Source organism: Haliotis rufescens, unplaced genomic scaffold (genome assembly GCF_023055435.1).
Source record: "Haliotis rufescens isolate VD_foot unplaced genomic scaffold, xgHalRufe1.0.p SCAF_18, whole genome shotgun sequence".
NCBI classification, from domain to species: domain Eukaryota; kingdom Metazoa; phylum Mollusca; class Gastropoda; order Lepetellida; family Haliotidae; genus Haliotis; species Haliotis rufescens.
This window is the reverse complement of record NW_025963868.1, coordinates 8919106-8940814: the sequence shown is the minus strand read 5'-3', so window position 1 is coordinate 8940814 and position 21709 is coordinate 8919106. Positions and strand designations below refer to the sequence as shown.

The 21709-nt window shown below is 41.3% G+C and overlaps 1 protein-coding gene across 5 annotated transcripts in view; it reads right to left on the bottom strand.

Annotated features, from left to right (window-relative positions):
- The window catches only part of LOC124121792 (dual specificity tyrosine-phosphorylation-regulated kinase 1A-like), a 107455-nt gene that overhangs the window by 39904 nt on the left and 45842 nt on the right, over positions 1 to 21709 (bottom strand). For 4 of the 5 annotated variants that reach the window (XM_046484864.2, XM_046484860.2, XM_046484861.2 and 1 more), the window contains exon 2: positions 1334 to 1581. In XM_046484864.2, the coding sequence (XP_046340820.2) occupies positions 1334 to 1498 (165 nt within the window). In that variant the 5' untranslated portion in view covers positions 1499 to 1581. Of the gene's footprint in view, positions 1 to 1333; positions 1582 to 12763; positions 13140 to 21709 lie in introns of those variants that run through there. The other variant, XM_046484862.2, reaches the window with a different exon arrangement.

The following is a 21709-nucleotide window of genomic DNA, read 5'->3' as shown; positions in this document are numbered from 1 at the left end:
CCTTTCACTCTCGGGGCGGACGATCTACCACTAGACAACAGGGGCGGTCAGTGTAAGGGTTGTAACTGTGTGTGCCTAGTTGTGTAATGGGATGTTGGGTTTGGGACAGGCTTCACATGAGTGAGTGAGGTCTTACACAGCTTTTGGCAAATATTTCAGTAATAGTGGCCACAAGTTATGGGCAAGAAAGGAACCTAAACCCAGGCCTACGTGAGACAAGCAACGCATTAACCACCAGGCTACGACCACCACCCAAGAATGAACTTGGACTGGACTTCAGGTGGTGGAGGGTTGTCCCAGGCCAACTCCTCCTTCTTGTCTGGTCAAGTGGACGTACACGGTCAAGTGGACGGACACGAAGCACTAAAGCCAAACTTCATACACAGGTATGCTTTGATGCTGGCAAACTGACCTTTGCCACAGCTCGGACCCGATATGCTAGTGGCTCGAGTTTCCCTCACTGGGCGCAATGGAGATGGGAGCTATGTATGCAAGAGGTAGTCGGAATGTAGATGTTGGGGATACTTACAGAATCGTCTACAATAACCTTTACTTTAACCAAGACTGGCCTCCCACACAAAGTGTCATTTAGATTGACCTTTTACACAGCACATTTCGGTGGAGGCCAGCATACAACTAACTATGCCACCACTGCCCCTTTCCCAACTACCCATCCCCCTGGTGAATGTAGCTGGGGTCACAGTCTATAGCATGGCAGCCTGTGAATAATCAGTAGTGAGTATGAGTCAGTTACATATTAACGTCGCATTATTTAATAATCAGCAGTAAGTAAACAACCAGTCTAGGAACCGAACCTGACTTCTTAATCCCTATTTTAAGACGGTTCTTACAAAAAAACAAGGGGTACTGGGGACTTGTTCAGACCTGGAATCTTCACAGGGAGACAAGCAAGAGGTACTGGGGACCTATTCTGACCTGGAATCTCCACAGAGGACACACAAGAAATAGGTTTGTTTGTTTGTTTGTTGTTGTTAAACGCCGCGCTCAGCAATGTTCCAGCTATATGACGGCGGTCTGTAAGTAATCGAGTCTGGACAAGACAATCCAGTGGTTGACATCATGAGCATCGATCCATGCAATTGGGATCGATGACCAAGACAGCGAGCATGACCACCCAATCCCGTTAATCGCCTCTTACGACAAGCATAGTCGCCTTTTACGGCAAGCATGGGTTGCTGAAGACCTATTCTAACCCAGATCTTCACGGGCCAAGCAATAGGTACTGGGGAGGAGGGTTCAGTATGTTTAAAGGTCAATGTTCCGAAAAGCCAATCCAATTTTGATCAACCAAAAGAATGATAAAACATCTCACCTCATTTATTTTCTTGTAAGTTTTGATAAGGTCTACGCTTAGTTTGCGTAGCGGGGCTTCAGTGGGCTCCCGGAACGCGACAGGGATGCGGTTCTGCATGGCTGCAATATCCTCCTGCGCCTGCTGTTGCTGTTGATGATGTTGCTGCAGGGGATCGGCCATCATCAGCAAGTGGTTGCTGCCCGTCACTAGGCGCCCATAGGTCGTGGTCCCCCCTGCACTCACATGCCTGTTCTTGGACAGCTGTCCTGCAAGGGAGAGAATGTCATGAGTACAAGGAACTTAGGATGGGTAGTGCAGCGTTAGAAATTGGCACTAGTCATGTAGTCCTTGCCCAACTACCCAATAGTTAAGGTATCAGAAGGACAAGTAGAAATTTCCCATTTTTGAGGTTGGTTGGTTGGTTTGTTGTTTAACGCCCAACTCAGCAATATTCCAGCTATATGACGGCGGTCCATTTTTGAGGGGTTTGCTATATGCCATCATTTTAAGAACTAGAGGACTAAAAATGTTAGTTTCTACAGCTGATATTGGAGGTTAAATGTGCATTTTGCCATGCACAAGGCAATATTGCAATATGTATCATTCTAAATTCTAAATGGGTATGGTGCTGACAAACCTAGAAACATAATCGGGGTGAACCAGGATTCGAACCCACAATCCTAGGTTTCTGGCGTGTCCAGGGGACGGAACTCTGCACAGAGAATCGCAGTGCCTTAGACGACTGGGCCACCCGTGACCCGTGGCTCTACTAGCCTCAACATGGCTCAACATCATTTTCAGTAGATTACAGTGTTATTATGTGGACTTACTAGCTGAGCTTACAAGACCAAACAGAACGTAACTCGACACAGTGAGTGAGCAAGTATGGTTTAACACCGCTTTTAGCTATACTGCAGCAATATCATGGAGGGGGACAAAAGAAAATGGGCTTCACACGTCGAACCCATGTGGGGAATTGAACCCGGATCTTTGGCATGACGAGCGAACGCTTTAACCAATAGGCTACCCCACCATCCCTTGCCTAGACACAGGCTTCGGACTAGTGGCTTAAGTCGCTGACTTCTGAACCCTATTTTGTATGAACAGTAATAGGAAATACATATTTTTGTATTCCCTTAGCAAAAACAATGAAGTTCTACAACAAAAATAGTCTGAAATCAGTAACAGTCTTAACTTCCCTCCTTCATGTTGCCAATAGCAACATAAACAAAACGAGTTAATTACTGTTGTTATCCTCCACACCCTACTAATGTCTTGACAACTGTTGTAACTGTGGTAAGTCCTTATGTCAACATTGTTTTATGTAAGCATGTCACGATACGACCAGCATGGGTTGTGGAGGACCTATATTCCTACCCTGAATCAACCAAGTAAGTCTGACCACCCGATCCATTCCGTCGCCTCTTACGACCAGCATGGGTTGTGGAGGACAAAAATTCTACCCTGAATCAACCAAGTAAGTCTGACCACCTGATACATTCTGTCACCTCTTACGACCAGCATGGGTTGTGGAGGACAAAAATTCTACCCTGAATCAACCAAGTAAGTCTGACCACCTGATACATTCTGTCACCTCTTACGACCAGCATGGGTTGTGGAGGACAAAAATTCTACCCTGAATCAACCAAGTAAGTCTGACCACCCGATACATTCTGTCACCTCTTACAACCAGCATGGGTTGTGGAGGACCTATATTCCTACCCAGGATCCTCACGAGTTTGTGCAAACATGCCAAACTTGGGGACACGGTGACACATGACCTTGACCATGTCGGGCTGGTCACATCAGTGTCTTGGCACTGACCACTGGGCAAGGCGTAAACACAAGGAGCTGCCTCGTATTGATCTTAATGTTTAACACCTGGCCAGTATTGACCAAAACATGGCTGCCATTTTCAAACCTGACTGACACGGTAATCAGAGACACAAGGCTCGGAGCTCCAGATCAATTTGGGTATTTACTCACATGTTATCAATCATTTGGTATTGAGTGTTTTTTTAGGGTATTCGGAATACTTTTACTTCCTTTGAACAGTCTATTGGGTATCCTATTTTAATCCTTCAATGTAAGAAAAGAAAGAAGCTAGTTATGCTAAGTCTATAAATTTGAAATTTATCCTGCCAGAGAATCCAACATTGATTTCTGGTGAAATCAATTAATGTAAATCCAATATGTATATCCAATATTCTAGTTATATCATACAGTCTCCCAACCATACAGTCTGGGCAAAGAAACCAGTGGTTGATATCATGAGCAAAGATCACAACCACAGGGCACAGTGTCACAGAATGAGCTAGGTCACACATTGTTTCAACCGGTTACAGGGGCTGTCGGGTAGCCTAGTGGTTAAAGCGTTCGCTCGTCACGCCGAAGACACGGGTTCGATTCCCGACATGGGTACAATGTGTGAAGCCCATTTCCGGTGTCCTCGCCTTGATATTGCTGGAATATTGCTAAAAGCGACGTAAAACAATACTCACTCAACTGGTTACAAAAAGCACAGGGTACTAGGGTTAGAACCAAACTCAACAAGCTTGAACAAAAAGACAAAATGTCCTTGTATTGTGAAAACAATGGGCAAATGTTGAAACTTATACTAGCTCGCAGGAATCTGTTCTGGTCCCCGGCTAGCTGGTTATTGTTAAGTTCTACTCTAGGGTCCTTGGGACCTATAGTGCCCCTTCACGAAGGTGTCAAACACAAATAAAAGCAATCAGGAATATTTTGGACAATCATAAATTAGTAACTTTAAAAAAAACCCATTAGTTACTATGAATACATCTCTACAGAAAATGTCTATATGAACAGTGAATAAAATAAACAGTAGTCCTACATATGTCTGACCCTATCACAACTAGATATCACTGGAATAGAAATTATGTGAAAATGGTCAAAAGACAAATCCTTCATTTAAAATCGGAAACTACCAACCAGGAACACATAGCATAAGCAGAGAAGACTAACCGCATACCAGAAAGTCAGTTTTCTTTTTCTAAATACGACACATTAACCCAAAACAATCAATGAAAACACAGCAATATTCAAGCTAATATTCTTTACACCTCAAACCTACAGAAAATTAATTCCAGAAAATTGAAGAAATACAAAATATGAGTAACTAAAATTCTTTCCACATTTCAAAGAATTCGAAAAATGACAAACAGTTATAACATCAACAGTAAAGGTCTTGGTGACAAATAACATGAGTTAAAATAAAGGCTCTTTCATGACAGAGCTCCAGATAAGCTGCGTATCTGCGTATCTGCGTGAAATACGCATCAGAAATTCAGAAATACGCAGTAAAATATAACCCAAGCGTATCAAATACGCAACGAACATTACAGATACGCTACAAAAATAAAACATGTGCGTATCATCAAAATATTGTGAAGTAACCCTGCGTATTCAATAAGCAAATCAGCAACTTATTTTGAAATTATAAACGGCATTCCGTCAACCTTGCCAAACTCCACGATGACAGTTACATCATGATCATTTGCCATCACACTTTCTTGTGGAAGAATCGTGGTATTTTTTAGTCCTATAAAGCTCTCGAACCCACACGACACCAGTTTGCAGGGACTAGATGAATACTGTTTTTAAATATTGAACTTAAATACCCACATGTGTAAAAACTAGTGGGTAACAGAAATTTGAATACGCAGATAGAATTACTGATACCCAATGATTTTAAAATGCATGGGTAAAATACCCACAACACCAAAAGCTTATCTGGAGCTCTGGACGAGACCACATTCCCTACCCTGGTGGCAGTATAGACCCTCACAGGCATACATTCCAAAACAATGGTTGAATCAGAGATGCATAGCGATGGTTGATTGATGGAGCCATCATGGCATACAGTAAAATCATCGATCCAGACTACTGGGGCAGGTCACACAACACAAACATTGCTGCCGTCATGGACAGTCCCCGCATCCTCGTTGTCGCCACTACCCGCATCCTCATCAACAATAACAGTGCACACGTCTTCTTCAAAATTGGCCAGCAGACGCGTACAGCAGACGGTCATCCTGGCCAATTGGACAGGGAAGGCTCATCTTGGAGACAATTTGGACATATTGATCCGCAGACGGACACCGAGCAGACGTCATTTCTTGTCCTGTGGTCAGCGGGGTCGAGGGAAGCCTCGGTCATAACATGTCGGTCCGGTCACGGAAAAATCAATATGTCTGTCTTCGACTGTTCTTATTGCGTTTCGCGTATATCAGTAGACAGGCCGCCCAGTGAGCCAGTCCTTGCATCTTCTGGGGTCAATGTCCTGTAAATGATGACACAGACGCACGCGGGACGGTGCAGGAGATGGTGACGGCCAGAGGTGGGGCTAGGTGTGGCGGGCAGCGACAACCTCAGCGTGCCACCAGATGGTTTTGGGCATGTGACCTGCAGTAGGAGGACAGACTCCGTAATGTACCCACATAATTAGGTGCTTCATCTCGTCTGCCCCGTCACACCACACACACACCCACCACAGCGCCACACCTCGTCGCCATGACAACCTTCCACCTGCAGTGCACTCGCTCGCTCGCTCGCTGTGTGTGTCCCCTCCTGAACCCTGATTCGCCTCTAACGCAGCTGGCAGGGAATGCAAGAGTCAAAACACAGAAACCAGCCTGTGATGCAATAATTAGGCTTCTCCTGCTGTGGACCGCCAGAGGTATCGCTGGCATATTCAGACTCAATGCCACTGACTGCATCGCTTCAGATTGATTTCAGTACCTATGGGTCAAGTTTCCCAATATCAGTGAAAACCATGGGCCAGAAATCGGAAACAGAGAGACTCCCATGTCAAACTGGGTCATTTGGTCTTTTCCGATCAGTGGTGGGGTCAATGATCTAGCTCCCTGGATATCTGATGCACTGCCGCTTCAGATATAGACTGGGTCTGGCTGGTATTTCTGTTGATCAGAACTATGAACTATGGGGTCTCAAGTCATTGTTCAAATGCTTGACAAACAAGTCAGTGTTAGAAATTGGCACTAGTTCTGTAGTCCTTGCCAAACTGTCCAAAAGGAGAAAAATAAGGACAGGTAGAAATGTGCCATTTTTGTTTAAGGGCTTTGCTCTATGTTATCATCATAAGGATCAGTGGACTAAAAACATTAGTTTCTACTGCTGCAAGTTCCTCTAAACAAGCCGCTATATCACCTTCCCTTTTCACCTACATGACTAAAACATATTAATCGGTTTTCAAAATTAATCACGAAAGTCAAGGGGTTGTTACTGTCCTATTGTTCAAAGCTGAAGTTTCGTATTTTCAACTGCTCCAGAAGCAAACATGAAGCACCTCATCACTGCGGATGTGCTTGTAGATCCCACTTTTAGGAGTGAGCGAGTGTGTATAGTTTTACACCGCTTTAAGCAATATTCCAGCAATATCACGGCGGGGGACACCAGAAATGGGCTTCACACATTGTACCCATGTCGGGAATCAACCCGGGTCTTCGGCGTGACGAGCGAACGCTTTAACCACTGGGCTACCTGACCGGGTTATGTCAAGGACCCCAGACAGAAACTAACAGTTAGAGTGAGTGAGTGAGCTTTAAACAGTATTCCAGTTATATCACGGCGTGTCAGCTTAATGTGGGAGGAAAGCCCGAAGTGATGCAGGTCTCAGACGTTTACCACTTCGGTGAAACCCACGAGCACGGGTATGGTGCTGACAAACCTAGAAACATAATGGGGGCGAACTGTAGCGGCTATTTTTAGTGGGGACTTTGAAACACTAATTAGAACATATTTTGTGATATTGACTGACAAAAACACTGAGGTCATTAAACAAGTAGTAAGTAATTTCTTTTACAGCGATAGAAATTGGCTCTAGTCCTATAGTCCTTGCCAAACTGCCCAATGGTAAAGGTATCATAAGGACTAGTAGAAATTTTACCATTTTTAAGGGTTTGCTACATGTTATTATAAGGACTAGTGGACGAAAGCTGTTAGTTTCTAACCCTGTTTTAGCATGTGTATCATCTTGTATCGATACAGAAATAAAATAATTATGTAACATATCATCTCATGAAAACGCATAATACACCGGTGTATCATTTCACCCTAAGGAACTAGTGCCAATTTCTATTGCTGGGACCCCCTTAACGCTACAGCCGACACAGCCCATTACACCTATCACAAACACAAACACATGTCGGCAAAGCAACCCTATACCTTACGAATACACTTGAAAAGCATAATCATCTTGACCATCAATAAACTATTTTATTGTATTATAATTCAGTTCACTACACAAATATTTCAACAACACCAGTTAGGAGTTTTCTCCCACATTCCTGAAGGGTACAGCCCATTCTTGGCCCCACACAAACAATGGCATCTCATGTTACTGGCCAATCAGAAATAACCACAGATTTGGGATTCCAATATTCTCAAGATGTTCGTCGTATTGTTTATCACAGCCTAGAAACTTAGAGCAAGAAAGTGGCAGTTTGAGTCAATGAGGAGATTACCGACTGAAACAAAGAAATAAATCCATCTTGAAAGTATTCATGGCTACTGTTTCATGAATGATAGAAATATTACTGCAAGTAGCAGCTAGTTAGAAATGTTGACAAGAACAGAAATCAGAACTTAAGAAATAGGGGCTGGGCTATATTGAGAGTGAGTGAGTGAGTGAGTGAGTGAGTGAGTGAGTGAGTGAGTGAGTGAGTGAGTGAGTGAGTGAGTGAGTGAGTGAGTGAGTGAGTGAGTGAGTGAGTGAGTGAGTGCCATGTTTTTGAAACTATACAGATAACAGCCTTGATGTGGCAAGGGTAGAAACTAGGCTTTGATACAGGCTAGTGGACACGCTTGCCTCGGGAAGATGCTGACCACTTAATCCATTTGGGAGAGAGTGAGTATTGTTTTACGCCGCTTTTAGCCATATTCCAGTAATATCACGGCGGGGGACACCAGAAATGGGCTTCACACATTGTACTCATGTCGGGAATCGAACCCGGGTCTTCTTCTTTTTTCTGGATCAATACACGACAATACACTTGCTTAAATAAATTACTTACTACACTACACAGACACACACAATGTCACATGATGTAATTAGTGTTAAAGTTCACTGCAGAAAATATCTGCTACAAACGTGTCTACAGATAGCTTTTCCTTTGAAACCTGCTGAAATATTTATAGTCAAGACGTTTCTATGCAATTTGATGTAAATATGTGTATCCCGATATGTATTGTATTCTGACCTATTTATCATGATAAGTATTGTATCATGACCTTGCTGCATCGTTTCACCCCTGCAGCGTTAGAAGCTAACAGTTTTAGAACACTAGTCCTTATAATAATAGCATATAGCAAAATCCTTAAAAGGGCAAATTTCTACTAGTTCTTGTGATACCTTAACTATTGGGCAGTTTGGCAAGGACTAGTGCCAATTTAAAACGCTGCCCTAGCCTGAGAAGACACGGTTACCTGTGTTCCCTAAAAGTCTGGGAACAGACATGAAACGTAAGGGTTGTTTACAGCAGCAGGGACTTCCCTGAAGTTAGTTGGAACAATACGACCAAAGTGAGTTGCATCTGCATAAAACATACGACTTAACGAAGAGGGAAAAAATCCACAAAAACAACATCACACAGTTGTCACAAAAACGTCTTCCTCAAACAGTTTAGTTAAAAACAAACACGCAAAAACTAGTCCCCAAAGGAACTTGACTTGTCTTTACTCATCTTGTGATATGAGTAATAAAACTGGACACTTCAAGACTCATCGCATATCAAAGGGGACTGCCTACGCGGTCGGAGAGGGGATGGTTAGGGTTCGATCCCCTGGCGCTTCATACCAAAAGACGTTAAAGATGGTACTTGTTGTTACCCTGTCTGGCGCTTGGCATTAAAGGGCTAAAACAAGGACTGGTCGGCTCGGGGTCAGTATACTGTGTCTGAGTGGGGTATTCATGTTAAACAGTGGGCTAGCACTATCAATCGGCACCAGTCCGGACTAGAACAAGCAGCCACACAAACACACACACATACATGCACGTCGCTATATAAGTGCAATAATCTTTGACGCGACGTTAAACCCAATTTCACCTCATCTTATTCATCATATAAGGACTGGTCGGCTCGGAGTAATTGTATTGCGTGGGTATTCATGTTAACCTGCAGCATGGCATCTCAGTGGGCTAGCACTATAAAATTAGCATTAGTCCGTACTAGAACAAGCTTTCTCTCTCACACTCACTCACTCACACACCAGGCTTTGTTGGAGGGGAGGGGGACGTCCCAGCCGACTGACCCACTGACACAGGAACCTACAGCTACCTGATCAATACAACTCAAGCTTGGCTCTCTCTCTCTCCCCCACCAAGCATCCAGCACAACTTCAGCGAGAGGTAGACCCCGAAACTCCCCTATCAGCAATAATCCACAGTACAATGGTACATTCAGCGGTGTACACAACCCTCTCTTCGAGTTGCAGTCAGCCGTACGTACAAACACCACATTCAAACATGTACAAAACAGGTCTTGAAAATGGTTCACAGTTACATGGTTAGGCTGTAAAGTCAATGGGGACTTGACACAACCCTAAAAAGAAAATTCTATTTGCCTGATGTACAATGGGGTTTAATGTTACGTTCAAGATTATTTCACTCATATAGCAACATTCATGCACATGTCTGTGTGGCTGCTCGTATTAGTCCAGACTAGTCAGCTGTTAGTGCTCGCCTCTGAAATACCAAGCCTCAGTTTAACATGGGTAGTCCATCCAGGCGCAGTACAGAGACTCCGAACCGACCAGTCCTTGTACAATCTCTTAAAAGGCAAGTGAAAAAATCGATTGCGATTTAAAAAAAATTATGTTTTTCCAAGATACATCAATTTGAGAGAGAGAGAGAGAGAGAGAGAGAGAGAGAGAGAGAGAGAGAGAGAGAGAGAGAGAGAAGGAAGAGAGAGAGTTTACTTGTTATTTGATGCCAATCACAAAAAGTACCATCTTTTAACATTTGGTACGACACAGCCAGGGGATCAAACTGACCTTCCGCTCTCTCCTGCTCGAAATGTTAACCGTTAACACCAGTTAACTCAGCTGTTGTCTAACATGTCTGATATTCAGATATTTGGTGAAAAACGATGTCATCATTTATGCATCCTGACCCTATCAGAGTACTGAGACATGACACACAAAGTGTCCTGTCAATTTATATCCCACTGATCTAAAAACCTGGGGCTTTCCAAAATCAGTGTCACAAACAAGGAAAAAAAACATATTTCTAAAAATAGATCTGGGAAAATCCAATGTGTCACAATCAACACAATGGAAACCCCCTAAAATTTAACTGTTTTTGTTCATCCTCGAATCCTTTGCTCCTGAATCCTATGCTCTTGATATACTACTCAAAAGAAGTTAAGGAAAATGTGATTTTTCACGATGATCTGGGGCACTGGGGGACCCTCCGTGTCGAAACAGAGGGACCTTTCCTTGTTGAAAAGCACATTCATGAGCACATCCTGTTTCTAAAGAATTTTTTTTCTTTTAACCAAGCAAGGATACATTATCAAATATCACAGAGCACAAAGCTACCTCACTAGCATGCAGGGGGCACAGGTGGCCCAGTTGTCTCATGCGCCGGCCGCTATTCGCTGTGCATAGTTGCACCCCTTGGGTACCTATAAATGTGGGTTCGAATCCCGGTTCGCCCCGATTATGTTTCTAGGTTTGTCAGCACCATACCCGTGCTCGTGGGTTTCACCAAAGTGGTAAACGTCTGAGACCTGCATCACTTCGGGCTTTCCTCCCACATTAAGCTGACACGCCGTGATATAACTGGAATGCTGTTAAAAGCGGTGTTAAACCTAACTCGAACCCGGGTCTTCGGCGTGACAAGCGAACGCTTTAACCACTAGGCTACCCGACCGCCCCTCACTGTTTTAGGCCTGACACACTGGTGAACGTTCACTCCTCATTCAGGTCAGCTAGCATGGAGTACTAAAATCTCACGTGACCCAGATTCCAGGCTCGGAATTAACCTATAGACTGTAAAGCCTAAACACTGACATAAGGACACGAAGGACACTCCCCAAAAGTTGAGAATCTAAATCCACAAGTAGAAATTATCAGGAACATTTATTAGGCCCTATACTCCCAGTATACTCCAAAAAAATCAACTGCAAAGACTTAACTTCAGGGTTAGAAACTAACAGTTTTTGTCCACTAGTCCTTATAATGATAACATATAGCAAAACCCTTAAAATGGGCCACTTTCTACTAGTCCTTAGGATACCTTTACTATTGGGCAGTTTGGTAAGGACTACAGGACTAGTGCCAATTTCTAATGCTGAACTTTGTTTAGGTTTTCATGACATGAGTGAGTGAGTGAGTTAAAAATTAACGTCACATTGGCAATATTTCAGCCATATTGTGACCAGTTACATAATTACTACATATATTTTGACTGAATAAAACTGTATAACTAGATTATCACAAATTTGATTTAAAACCAGTTTAGAAAAAAAGAATAAGTTATTAGTCAACAACACAAATAAAAATGGGCAATAGAATATAAACACTATAATACTACACACTCACGTGTAGATGGTAACAAAGTTCTAAATTCAGCATGAAAGTCAAAGGGTCCTTGTAATAATCTTTATGTAAAAGACAATAGCAGGTATCCTCAAGCATTTAATTTCCAACAGTGAAGTACAGATAATAAATTCCCCCCCCCCCCCCGCCAAAAAAACAAACCCCAACAACAACAATAACTCCTAGACCAATCAGTAAGTAATCTTTATAAGCACGCCTAAGACCATCTTACTTGACACTATATTTTCTGCTGTATATCACAGGGTATGTTAGAAGTAGAAGGGCTATATATTTGCCTACTAACAATTATAAAGAAAAGTAATCATTTCATTGACGTATGTGTACTACCACTCGATCTCTACAGAAAAATTGAACTTCTTGTTATATGGTTTTAATAAGCATCCCCTTTGTCCATTTTCTAAGTGCCCAGGAAGCTATTACAGCAAATTATTTAACACTTTCTGGCACAGGGTCAGATGGCCAACATATTACAGGGGGTCGCAGTGTTCAATTATCATGAGAGCATAAACATTCCGTCATTAGCCTAATCCCCCATGACAGAGCGTTGTGGCGACACCAGTAAACACGGGGACAGTCAGCTTCAGCATTAGGTGAACTTTAAGCATACCGGACTCTGTCTGGGCAGGCACAACTAGGAAGTCCTCGGGACATAATCTCTCCAACCAGGTGAGGGATTTCTCCGTGGTCGCTATGCCAACAATCCTAATGATGTAAACTATTTAATGAGAGCACTGGCATGAAAGGAATTCTTGTCTGTGACCCAATACTGGTCTGAGTCCTGCGATAAGCTGTGGGACCTGGGGTGTATCACATCAGCTGACTTGCCGTTCATGAGAGAGCACTCACCTGTCCACTGTCCAATCCGAACCCGATCACAAACTACAGAAATCTCATCCCGCGTACCAGCCATTCCACAAGGTATATCCAGTTTGCAGGACAGGTATCCATTCTATGACAGCCGTACCTATTGCCAGTTGATAGGGACATGGAGTCAGTGCAAAAACACCTATTCAGTTTTCACCCAGATTTGCCTTACAAGCTGCAACATGCTCCTGATAGTTGTGAGAGTTTCTAGGTGAATACTTCGCACAGAGCCGATCCTTGTCTGGTCCCCCACCACACGGCAGACAGCCCCTCACGGATCCCTACCCCTACCTGCAGACAGACCTGACCCCCCACCTACAGACCCGACCCTACCGATGTCCCTCTGGCCACCATCTTCCCCCCAAAACATACCACTGCATTATGGGTAGGCAGGTTCACTCAGTGCAATGTGAGAGAGAGGTCAGGCAGGCAGGCAGGCAGGCGAGGCACAGGCATGGCTCTCGTAGCCAGCTTCCTACAATCCTGAATTATTGATTTTGCTACTGCATGTATATGCAAGCATGAGGGGAACGTGGGGGTAGTACATACAGACATGGGGGTCGACTTGGGAGAAGGTAGGGGTTGGTATGTGAAGATCCGGGTTAGAATCAGTTTTCAGCATAGTCACCTCTCTCGGCAAGCATGGGTTGCTGAAGACAGAGCTCCAGATAACTTTTTAAGCAATTGAGTTTTTACTTAGGTTTCTATGTTAATTGGGTTATTACATTTTTCATTGAGTAACCAATATTTTTTCACTCATCTATTCATCACTCTATTGGGTTTTTCCCAAAATAAGTCAACATTTGGAGATTTGAATAAAATAAAATAATATATTAGATGTATATAACGGTTTTAACTATAGGCTTGACTCAGAAAGTAAATTAGCTCATAACCATGTTTCAGAAATTAGCTGTTTTACGCATGCTGAAAAAGCTTCATTGGGTATTTACGCGAGCTGTTTTTATACATTTGAGTTTTTCATTTAATGCATGCGTTTCTGTACGTAAGTTAATTGAAAGTAATTGGGTTTTGAACATTTTTTAGGGTTGGTTTACTCAAAGACACAGCTTATCTGTAGTTCTGTGAAGACTTATTCTGACCCGGATCTTCACGGGTCCTAACTACAGTAGCAAATCTCAAGAAGAAGAAAACCATCTGAATTTTGTTATTATTTTGTTATTTTTATTACACAGGCCCACCACCCCTACTGAAAAGCAGAAGTCTAAGAAATAAATTAAACATAAAAATATTTATTTTGATTATGTCTCCCGCTAGTAAAATACACCCTCTTGTACAACATAAAATGTTATAAACTCAGTGTATACATCACCATCAGTGATTCAGGAGACCAGAGCAGAATGACTTTCATAAAAATGAATAAATATATAATTGACATTTCCTTTCTTTTTATTTCGACAGACCCAGGGTTAGAAATTGGCACTAGTCCCATAGTCTTTGCCAAACTGGCCAGTAGTAAATGTATCCTAAGGACTAGTAGAATTTTGACATTTTTAAAGGTTTTGCTATATGCCATCATTATAAGGACTAGTGGACTGAAACTGTTAGTTTCTACCGCTGCAGACCTCGTGTGGAAATGCTGGAATAAATCCTTGAAACATAGCATTAAAGAAAGAAAGAAAGAAAGAAAGAAAGAAAGAAAGAAAGAAAGAAAGAAAGAAAGAAAGAAAGAAAGAAAGAAAGAAATCTGTGAAACATAAAATGAAAAAAGTGTGGCCAAAGTCTATCAAACATTGACTTACTTGCACTGAGGCTAACACAGAACCTGTTTTACTCATTACCAAGGAAGTCCTGACTATAACAGAGACTCCAGACCATTTACACATGGAAACTTCCACTAAGCACATCTCAAGCTCCACCCAAATAGATATAGTGATACCGATAAAGCCTAAATATTTCACAAGCACTCATATAAACTGAGTTATGTTGATATGATATATTCGCAGTATAGATTCTGGGCCCTGCCCTAGACTGACATCTTGTCTCTGAAATGAACATAACGTACCGAAAAAACGGTTGTTCAATTATCTTAATGAAAATATTATAAAAAGGAGCCCAGAGAATTTCTTCATTAATCTAGACTTGCCAAACATTATAGACTTGCATGGGCTGTTTTGGATATATTTCTATCTGCAGGGTTCACTCGAGGACTTTTCTGACATGGGCCTTTTCTGTGAAAATCTCAAATATTCCAGAGGTACGCTAATACAGCCCAAAGTTAGAAAGCCCCAGAATGGCAGTAAAATATTTTTCTATCTTGCTTATACAGGCATATTCTTTTCTTTGAAAGCAAGAGCTGCAACATTACAGGACTTTTTATCAGGACTCAAGTGGACGATGATTTTGTGTGTGTTTAACAGGAGGCATACAGAGAAGAAGATCGAATATTCCTTTACAAAACTCCCTCCCCAACAAAAAGATAAATATGTGGTCGATCCTAAAAAGTTACAATAGGGAAAGAAACAGGCTTAACCTACCAGAGCTGTTATGGACACAGTTGTTGAGGACGAGCGTCATGTTTCCACTGACTCTCTGCGACACCCTCAGCTAATGAACCCCAACAATTCCAGACAATATTAGCATATCTCAACGACCCTCGACACTAATTACTGGTGTCATTACCTTTGGTATTGTCTACTTGTTAAACATGAAAGAGATCAATACTTTTAATTACAGGTTAATTGGCGTTTTACTGCCTTGTCTTAATCTCCCAGTGCAGATCACCAAGGTGAGACCAACTGTCACGGTCTGGTGATTGTATTGTGACTGGGTGGTATGTAAGTAGAGTTATTCACTATGTGATAATCTCTCTCCAAACAACAGGTTCCCTCCTTGGGTTGTTGAAACATTAGAATGATGCTGGGTGGAAAAAAACATTTATCATCCAAAACTGGCTCCCACAGGAGATATTGCTTTGATGAGATGAAGCGATATCTACAATGTAGATATCGCTGCAATGAAATTACAACACAATGCTTTGCAGATCATTGTGACATCACTGGTTACCATGACGTCACAATCAAATGACATCACTAATGGCTCTGCTACTGAAGCTGTTAGCAGTACTTTTTACACTGAAGACACTGCTAATTACTGTCTACAAATTGAAAAAGTTGGAAGAATGATGTTGGATGATAAATATAATCTCACCCTCGTGTCTTTTGATATCAAATATATCAACACTCGTTGATAAAAGTGGCAAACGTCCTCGGAATTTTTCCACTTTTATCAACTCGTGTTGATATATTTGATATTAAAAGACACTTGGTTGAGATTCTCTATTTCTTATATTTATTTAGTCTTTTAATGTTTGAAATTGGTGATGGGTGTCCTCAGGTCCTTGGGCTCTACCAGCGGTAGAAACTAACAGTTTTTGTCCACTAGTACTTATAATGATTACACATAGCAAACCCCTTAAAAATGGCAATTTTCTACTAGTCCTTATGATATCTTTACCATTGGGCAGGTTGGCAAGGACTATAGGAGAAGTGCCAATTTCTAACCCTGTCTACGGTATCTAAATCTAAGGACTTCTTACATTAAGATGATGACAAGATTCCATGACTCTCCTGCTTCACCGTACTGTTGCAGGAATATGTCCTCTCCTGTATGTAGGCGTCGCTATGTTATGTGGGCGATACCATGTGGAATATCAATTTAAAGAAGCACATTTTAATATCACTGAAACCTGATGAAACAGCTGCAAGGTACATCAGTCACTGGGTTCAATGAACGAATAGTGATCAATAATCGCGATGGAGCCACACACACACACACACACTTGGTTGATACAATGAGCAGTCTCATTTCAAGACCTTTCTGTTCTGAAAACATTATCACTGCACGCTGTCCATTGCTATTGCTTCCTTCATTCTTGTGTTTATAAAATGATCATGACACCATCTGCTGCTTTGAGTGAGTGAGTGAGTGAGTTGGGTTTAACGCCGCTTTTAACAGTATTCCAGTTATATCACGGCGTGTCAGCTTAATGTGGGAGGAAAGCCCGAAGTGATGCAGGTCTCAAACTTTTACCACTTCGGTGAAACCCACGAGCACTGGTATGGTGCTGACAAACCTAGAAACATAATCGGGGCGAATCGGGATTTGAACCCACAATCATAGGTTTCTGGCGTGCCCAAGGGACGCAACTCTGCACAGCGAATCGCGCGCCTTAGACGACTGGGCCACCCGTGCCCCCTCTGCTGCTTTGAGGAGAAACTAAGTGTCTGGAGGGTTTCAGTGCAAAATAAATACACTACCTATTATCATTATTATTATTATTGAGTTGTCAAAGGAGTGAGTGAGTTTCAATTGTCACATCAGCATTACTCCAGTCATGTAGTGACTTAACAGGACCCGTGAAGATTCCGGGGTAGATTAGGTCTTCAGCAACTCATGCTTGCCGTAAAAGGTGACTACGCTTGTTGTAAAAGGCGACTAACGGGATCGGGTGGTCAGGCTCGCTGACTTGGTTGATGCATGTCATTGATCCAAAGTGCGTTGATCGATGTTCATGACATTAATCGCTGGATTGTCTGGTCCAGACTCGATTATTATACAGACAGCTGTCATATAGCTGGAATATTGCTGAGTGCGGCGTTAAACAACAAACAAACAAACAACTTAACGGAAGAGACTGCCATCATTTGTCCTCATAAATAAAACATTCCTCGGGACCATTGGCTGTATTTGCAAAAGTTCCTGGACAAACATACACTCCGTGAAATCTGTTATTAAACCTTTCTTCCCTCGAATTTTTTTTTTTTTTTTTCCTATGCTGATTTCTCAAAGAAAAGAGTTGGTTACGTTTGTTTTTGTATAATCTTGATTTTGTCCTCAAATATATCAAATATGTATCCATCAGTCATGGTGCAGGACTGCCAATCACATTCATTCAAAGGCTAACAAATCAATGGTCACATGGAAAAGATAAAGGGAAACACTAAACGACACCCCTACCAGTTTGACAGTAAGTGTCTGTACAACACAGACAAGGATTAACAGCATACCCGTCAAGAGATAATCCCCTTGTTAGTTATTGCCAATTAAGAGAAAGAAGAAAAAACCCTAAATTACTGTTTGTCCGTTGATTAACTCCGAACTCAGCAATATTCTGTAAACAATTGAGTCTGGACCATACAATCCAGTGATTGCTATCACGAGCAATGATCCAAGCTGTTGAGGTATGATGACACACAATCAGGTAAATGATAAATTTACTTTGCATCATTAAAGAAAAAAAGTCATTTGAAGAAAAGAAAAATGGTTAAAAATTATTATTTTTAAATTTGACAAATCTAACTAACCTATTCTGGACTGACATGGGGAACAAAATAATAGTTTGTCCCAAACCGTAAATCTGTATGAAACAAGTTGCAGAATTTATATATTTGAAAGTAAGTATCAGGGTTAGAAACTAACAGTTTTCGTCCACTAGTCCTTATAATGATAATATATAGCAAAACCCCTAAAAAGGGCAAATTTCTACTAGACCTTATACCTTTTCCATTGAGCAGTTTGGCAAGGACTTAGGACTAGTGCCAATTTCTAACGCTGAGTATATGGCTGCAACGAATACACAATGAGGCGAATACGATTTGTATCACGAATTTAGGGTAATGAATACGAATATTAATTCACGAATACAATAACAAGTTGGCAGTTGATGTATTATTTGTCATATTCAGTGAAACAATAACAACATAAATTATTTGACATGGTTTGTTAATTATTAATATATTATACATTTATATACTGCACTTATCCAGGTACTAGTATCTGCTCAAATGCGACAATAACCAGTGACCACAATACTGTCAAATTAAATATTGTAAGAGTGTTGTTTTTGAAGAAATCTTTGAATATACTATGTTCTTATTGATAATTTTAGGTACAGGGCATGTAAATGCACTTGATTTCATATTCATAAATATTCGATTCTTGTGGCCACGAATAACGAATGCAATTCAAGAATGGATACGGTTTGACGGGGTTAGAAATTGGCACTGGTCCTATAGTCCTTGCCAAACTGCCCAATAGTAAAGGTATCCTAAGGACTAGTAGAATTTTGACATTTTTAAAGGTTTTGCTATATGCTATCATTATAAGGACTAGTGGACTGAAACTGTTTTGGTTTGATTCACCAAAATTCGAATACACGAGTGAATCGTAACAGCCCGTGTGAGTGAGTGAGTGAGTGAGTGAGTGAGTGAGTGAGTTTGAGTTTACGCCGCTTTTAGCAATATTCCAGCAATATCACGGCGGGGGGGGGGACACACCAGAAATGGGCTTCACACATTGTACCCATGTCAGGAATGGAACCCGGGTCTTCGGCGTGCCGAGCGAACGCTTTAACCACTAGGCTACCCGACCGCCCAACAGCCGGTGTATATACAGAAGCAATTATACAGTACTGTACACAGAAGCTGAGGGGCCTTGCTAGAGGTTCCCATAGGAAATGCCTCCCTCTTGACCTCCTAGCTCATTCACCTGGCACACAAGCCATCCTGAATACCACCATCTCAATACAACTATTACTCTTTCCGGAAGTCAAGTTCAGAGCTCCAGAAAACTTTTTGAGTTTTTACTCTAGGGTTTCTATTTTAATTGGGTTTTTACATTTTTCATTGGGTAACCAATATTTTTTCACTCATCTATTCATCAGTCTATTGGGTTTTTACCCCCAAAAAGTAAACAGTTGGAGATTTAAATAAAATAAAACAATTTTTTAGATGTATATAACGGTTTTAACTATAGGCTTGACTCAAAGTAAATTAGCTCCTAATTCTGTTCTGAAAATTAGTTGTTGTATGCATGATACAAAAGAAAAGTCTGTGCGTATTGTGAACGACAGATATATTTTTCAAGAATTTAAATGCCCATAATTAAGGGTGCATATTACAGTGCGTATTATACGCCAATAAATAAGTCTTGTGTACATGGATCAATCGGAAGGGTGCTAATTGGGATTGATCACTAGCCAATATATTAGCAAATACCAACATATCAGCGCCGTGGGAGCTTATTTAATCGAATACGGTATCTGGGATGCCAAATCAAGCCAGGTCTAGATGTTTGTTTGTTGTTGAACGCCGCACTCAGCAATATTCCAGTTATATGACGGCGGTCTGTAAATAATCGAGTCTGGACCAGACAATCCAGTGATTGAAATGAGCATCGATCTACACAATGTGCAATAAAGACAGAAGTGTCAGATAGGGTGTTCGGGTCCTTGAAGGTTTCTGGTCCCGAAATCACAAAATCTTAAATTAAGTACTAGTGAAACGTACCCTGAAAAAACACTGAAATGGTTGAACATTACATAGCTATCATGTATTCTATTTCTTGATAATTACCCAGGGTTCACTCTAGGTATTTTCTGACATTGTCCCTTTATGTGAAAATTTCAAAAAACCCAGAGGTAAACCCACACTTGCCCATAGAGCATAATGTTAAAAGGTCCTACTTTCTTTGAAAATGTGGGCCTTTTCTTCAAACTTAGGGGCTGAAAGCACAAGGCCCCTCCCTAGAATTATCCCTGCTCACCTAACACTCTGCATCCTTGGATTTATTATCACCAAGTGAGTTGCAAAAACAGCAAAGCAATCAGGTACATCTGTGCTAGAATGAAACACTCATGACAGTCCCCCATACCCAGTCTATCACAGCCAGTACAAGTTCAGCTGGTACGTCTGAGGGTAGTCAGTTACTCATACCCTTTAGCAGCGCTAGAATTTGGCACTAGTCCTGTAGTCCTTACCAAACTGCCCAATAGTAAAGGTATCATAAGGACTAGTAGAAATTGGCCCATTTTAAGGGTTTTGATATATGTTATCATTATAAGGACTTGTGGACAAAAACTGTTAGTTTCTAACCCTGTTTAGAGGGTGTTCCGGTCCTTGAAGGTTTCTGCCCCCAAAATCACAAAATCTTAAATTAAGTACTAGTGAAAAGTACCCTGAAAAAACACTGAAAACCCTGTTTAGAGGGTAGGATAGTGACTAATTGCTTCACAAACCATCTCAAAGATTGTTTTGAAAATTGGTGACAGAAGAATGTCCTCTCAAAAAACAAACAAAACTAAATAAATATTTTTTCCAGTATGTCCTGTGTTAATTGTCTCTAACAAAAATCTCTGTAAATAATTGTAACTAAAAAATGAGATAATGAAAGAAAATAATTGTAATTGTTTGTCATATTTTTGATATTGTAAACAAATGAATGAAAATAAAAATTAAAAATAATGAATGCATGAAAATAAATAAATGGACATCCTTAAAATAAATAAAAAATAAAACCATTTACTTGCTTTTGTATTCAAAATGCATACCAGAAAATTGGCACGTTTTATATAACAGCCAATTTAATGGAACACCACAGAAGCACTGACAACTGATTACAAAATCTGCAAAAACAAGTTATCAGTGTCATACATATTCAATCTATCTTTGTGCACTAGTATCACTGGTGACTTTGCACCTAATCAATTGATATTTGCCATGTAAATAGCCAATCAATAGAAAGGCTATCGTGATGATGTTGGCATCGCTCATTTATATTCATATAAACAGATCCAAACACTCTCAGTACATATTAGCTACACCCTGCCCCCAAACTGTTCAATTAAAGGAGAATGACCCACAATCATGTCCGAAAAATCTCATTAACCCACAGGTATGTTCAACAGATACGAAACTACCTGCCTTGTTCTATAAATAGCCCCCACTCATCCCTCCAACCATGTTTACATCACATGACAGGCTATCATGCAGCAAGGAGGTGATTCAGTCATACGGCCTTCACCTTGGCAATGGACCAATCACAGCCCAGAATGCTGTGACCTGTAGGTTGTTGCTGTGCTTTCATTCTAATTATAGCGCAGGTAGAAGCCAGTCACTGGCTATCAGCGAG